This window comes from Sciurus carolinensis, chromosome 11, assembly GCF_902686445.1.
Source record: "Sciurus carolinensis chromosome 11, mSciCar1.2, whole genome shotgun sequence".
Lineage (NCBI taxonomy): Eukaryota > Metazoa > Chordata > Mammalia > Rodentia > Sciuridae > Sciurus > Sciurus carolinensis.
The window spans coordinates 29,072,979-29,077,373 of record NC_062223.1 but is presented as its reverse complement, the minus strand read 5'-3'; the positions used below and the strand labels follow the sequence as shown (position 1 = coordinate 29,077,373).

The following is a 4,395-nucleotide window of genomic DNA, read 5'->3' as shown; positions in this document are numbered from 1 at the left end:
TTGATGTAGGATGTGGTATTTATTATTTCCACAACCACAAACTGGCAAATGGAAATGGGAGTACTCTAAGGTAAGAAAGAGGTACTAAAATCACAGATTAGAGTCCTCTGATTTAGCTCTGTCCATTTAACTTTCCTTAAGTGCATTTGATATCACAAGTAGCATTAGGTTCCTGCCTGAGAATTGTTTAGGAAAGATCACAGTTGGTGGAATTTTAAACTTTTTGATGTTAGCTGCTGTTTCTTGGTCTTTCCCTTAAAATACTAAGACAAGAGGAGAAAAGCAGGCTCGTACATCCATTGGGAAGAAAAGGTGGAAACAGAGAGATGGATTTCTTTTTCCAAAATCCAGAAATATTAAGAGTATAAACATTGAGATATTGAGGGAAATCAACAGAGCTACACTGAAAGGACAGGAAAGGTACTGAAATCTGAAAGGAACCTAATTTCCTGGTAGTTATAAAAAAGAATATGGTGTGAGAGACAAATGAGAAATAAACCTTTTATAGGTGAATAATAGTCTTGAGTTTAAAAATATGGTGAAGTGAATAAGTTCGTAGATAGGGTAATCACAAAAATTTAAAATTATTAAGATTTTAAGATTTTTAAATTATTCCTTTAATTTGTAAAAATGTTTATTTAGAAATCATTTATTTAGAATACAAATTAAAATGTAAATGATACACACACATACACACATATAAATACATATAAATACATCTGAACTTACTGCTTGAATTAGAGTTACAAAGCACTACTCACGTAATGAAGTTATTCCTAATCCTTGTTTTAGGTTTGACTGTTGTATGTGCTTCAACTTGAAACAGAAGTTCTGTTATTTTTTGAAGGATGGTGGTAGAATGGGTTTTGATTAAAATGAATGAGAAGGAAACAATGGGCAATGTGGGCAGTGGAGCACAGGCAGGTGACCTTTTCAAGGTCACTGCCCTAGGAGATGGCCCACCAACCCCAGTTCGTGCTGCCATGGGGCACTGAGCAATCTCAGGAAGACCCAGCCTAACCAAGGGCATGGCTTTTGAGAAGAGAAAGGTCATCAGCTATTCAAGGAGAAAGATGAACAGAATGTAATAGAATGTGAATTTACAATTCATATCAAAACACATGAATAAAGGATGGGGAGTGATGGGCCATGGTATAGCTGTTCATACAAAGTTTACAAAAAAAGTTTATAATAGTTTAACATTTAAATGTATGATTCTTTTAAATATTAGCATGTTAGTTTCACTTTCGCAAACACATTTTCTTCAAACCTCATGTACTTTCTAAACTATTTAATTAATTAATTTTTTTACACACTGCATTTTGATTTGTTGTACACAAATGGGGTACATCATTTCATTTCTATGACTCTACACAATGTACAGTCATACCATTTGTGTAATCATACATGTATGTCTGTCTCATTCCATGATTTTTCACACCCCCTCCCTCTCATTTCCTTTCTGAACTGTTTAAAGGAAGATTCTGGTGCTGTGTCTTTAAATTTATGTGCAATTTTAAATAATCTTCAAATGGTAACCAATTTGCATTGTAAATTTAAACCCTATAATTTTTATATTTATATCTGTACAAATGGGGGAAATTATTAGAAATTTTCTTCTGTGCTAGGCACAAAGGCATACACCTGTAATCCAGAGACTCAGGAAAGTGAGGCAGAAGGATCACAAATTTAAGAATAGTGTGGGCAACTTAGGAAGACCTTGTCTCAAAATAAATGAATAAATAAATAAATAGGAAAGAGGATGTATCTCAGTAGTAAAGTGTCCCTGGATTCAATTCCTAGGAGCTAACACACATATCATTCTGAAAAATGCTTTACCTTTTCTATCCTCATATTATTATTTCTTTCTTTATTCATAGCATTATGTGAAATTAGTGTGTAATAGTCTAATTTGCAAAAACAGCTCAGTCTTATTGAGTATTTTAGATATTCACTGTTTCATATGATAGTGCATTATCTTCTGGAATAAAGGTTTTCCATGCCATTTCAATTTTAGAATAAATTTTTAAGATTGGGGTTACTAGTACAAGTTTATGATTCTCAAAGTATTTACCAACATTGTTTTGAAAATGATTACATGAATGAACCAGTTTCATTGTGATATTAGTAGGTATAACTAATAAACAGCTTGATTTTTAAGATACATATTTCATTCTTATGTCAATCCAATTTCCAGTTTATTTGTGTTTGTTGATACTGCTTAAAAACAATGCCAACATTGATATTTCCATTTTCTTTTGATCAATTCCTAGTAAAACTGTTCATAATGACTGTGCACTTGATTTTGTATGTCAGGCAGCCGGACCACTTGTACTATTGCTATTGTCCAGTAGAGGAGAGAGGAGCAGGGTGGTTTGTTTAAGAATATTTGACTATTTCATGATGAAGTTGAAACTGTTAGCATTTTGGTAGCCAAAAATGAACAATTTTTTATTGAATTTTTATTTTTAAAAATTCAGAACAGGAAAAACCTTGCTCAGAGAGTGTAGAAACTTCCTGAATACCTCTCACTCATTATCTCCTAATATTATCCTCTTATGTTATCAAAGATACATCTGTCAAGATGATGAAATAAACATGGATATGTTAATCTTTAATTAATTATAAATAATTTCAAATAACCTTATTTTATTTATATTTAAGTGATTTTTTTCGGCTGCTGTATTTGTTCTGCAGTAGGACTCTTCATGATAACTGATTGAATTGTAGACAATTACTTTTTAAAGGTCTGAAATCATGAACCAGGGCACACAATGTTCTCCACTGCCAATATTTTGATACTAATTTTAGGTATTTCTTTATTTGATTAATGTAAGAGTTGGTTTGTTTAGATTTGATGCATGTTTCAATTATTTCAATTCCAGAATGATACTGCTTTTAGAGCACCTCAGATAAAGTAGTGAGAGGGTATATAAGACAACATGCCAAAAATGTCCAGCACACCTATTGGTTGCTAATTAAAAATGATAATCCTTCTGCAGATTTTCCAGTGCAGACTGACATGCTGTCCTCAGCCCACATTCAATGGAGAATTCAAACAACGTGACTGAATTCATCCTTTTGGGCATTACAAAGAATCCAGAGCTGAGGAAAATGCTCTCTGGTTTGTTTCTAATCATGTATGTGGTCACAGTACTGGGAAACCTACTCATCGTGGTGACCATAAGTGCAAGTCAGAGTCTGAAGTTGCCCATGTACTTTTTCCTTGCTTCCTTGTCCCTCATGGATGTCACCTACTCTTCCGTCATTGCCCCCAAGTTGGTCGTGGACTCCCTCTCTGAGAGCACTACCATCTCCCTCAAGGGCTGCATGACCCAGCTCTTTGCAGAGCATTTCTTTGGAGGTGTGGGGATCATCCTGCTCACCGTGATGGCCTGTGACCGGTACGTGGCCATCTGCAAGCCCCTGCACTACAGCAGCATCATGAGTCCTCGAGTGTGCTGCCTGATGGTGGGAGGGGCCTGGGTGGGCGGATCCATGCACGCAACAATACAGCTTCTCTTCATGTACAGAATACCCTTCTGTGGCCCCAATGTCATCGATCACTTTATGTGTGACTTGTTTCCACTGTTGGAGCTGGCCTGCATGGACACCCATGTCCTGGGTCTCTTGGTCATCCTCAACAGTGGGGTGATGTGTGTGACCATCTTCCTCATCCTGCTGGCCTCCTACGTGGTCATCCTCTGCTCCCTGAGGTCTTACAGCTCTGAAGGGAGGCACAAAGCCCTCTCCACGTGTATCTCCCACCTCACGGTGGTGGTATTGTTCTTTGTGCCATGCATTTTCTTATTCGTGAGGCCTGTGGTCACCTACCCCATAGACAAGGCGATGGCTGTGTCCTTTACCATTGTTGAACCAATGTTAAATCCCTTGATTTATACCTTGAGGAATGCAGAAGTGAAGAGTGCCATGAGGAAACTATGGGTGAAGTGAGGGGCCCTGGTGGTCACTAGATTGCATTTCAAGGAACAAATTTGCCTTACAAAGCCAGTAGAGTCTTAGCTTCCCCATAATTCAAATCTAGTGGGCACAGGAAACCAGATGCACCATTTAGTTTTATTTATTTTGTTTTATTTTTATTTTTATTGGTTCTTTTCAGTTACACTTGACAGCAGAGTCTATTTTTTAAAAAAAACGAGTCAAGATACTACAGTGTCCTGTCCAGGACCTCACATGGGAGCCACTAGGCACACTTTTAAATTAAATTCTATTTTGAACAACCCTAGTCTTCCCAAGTTTAGGTTTTTAAATTTATTATTTTTTTTTCTTTTTGAGATGATCTTTCTCAAAGCCTTTGTTTAGTTGGTTCCCTGACCGTTTTTTTTTTTTTTTTTTCTATTTCCATATGAACTACTAAGAGTTACTTCCTGATGA

General features: G+C 36.4%; 1 protein-coding gene across 1 annotated transcript; it reads left to right on the top strand.

The window, feature by feature from the left end:
- The first annotated feature begins 3,045 nt into the window (after positions 1 to 3,045).
- On the top strand, positions 3,046 to 3,954 carry LOC124958041 (olfactory receptor 4C6-like). Its single transcript, XM_047515706.1, has one exon. It carries the CDS (start codon positions 3,046 to 3,048, stop codon positions 3,952 to 3,954), a length of 909 nt encoding a protein of 302 aa, XP_047371662.1.
- The last annotated feature ends 441 nt before the right edge of the window (positions 3,955 to 4,395 follow it).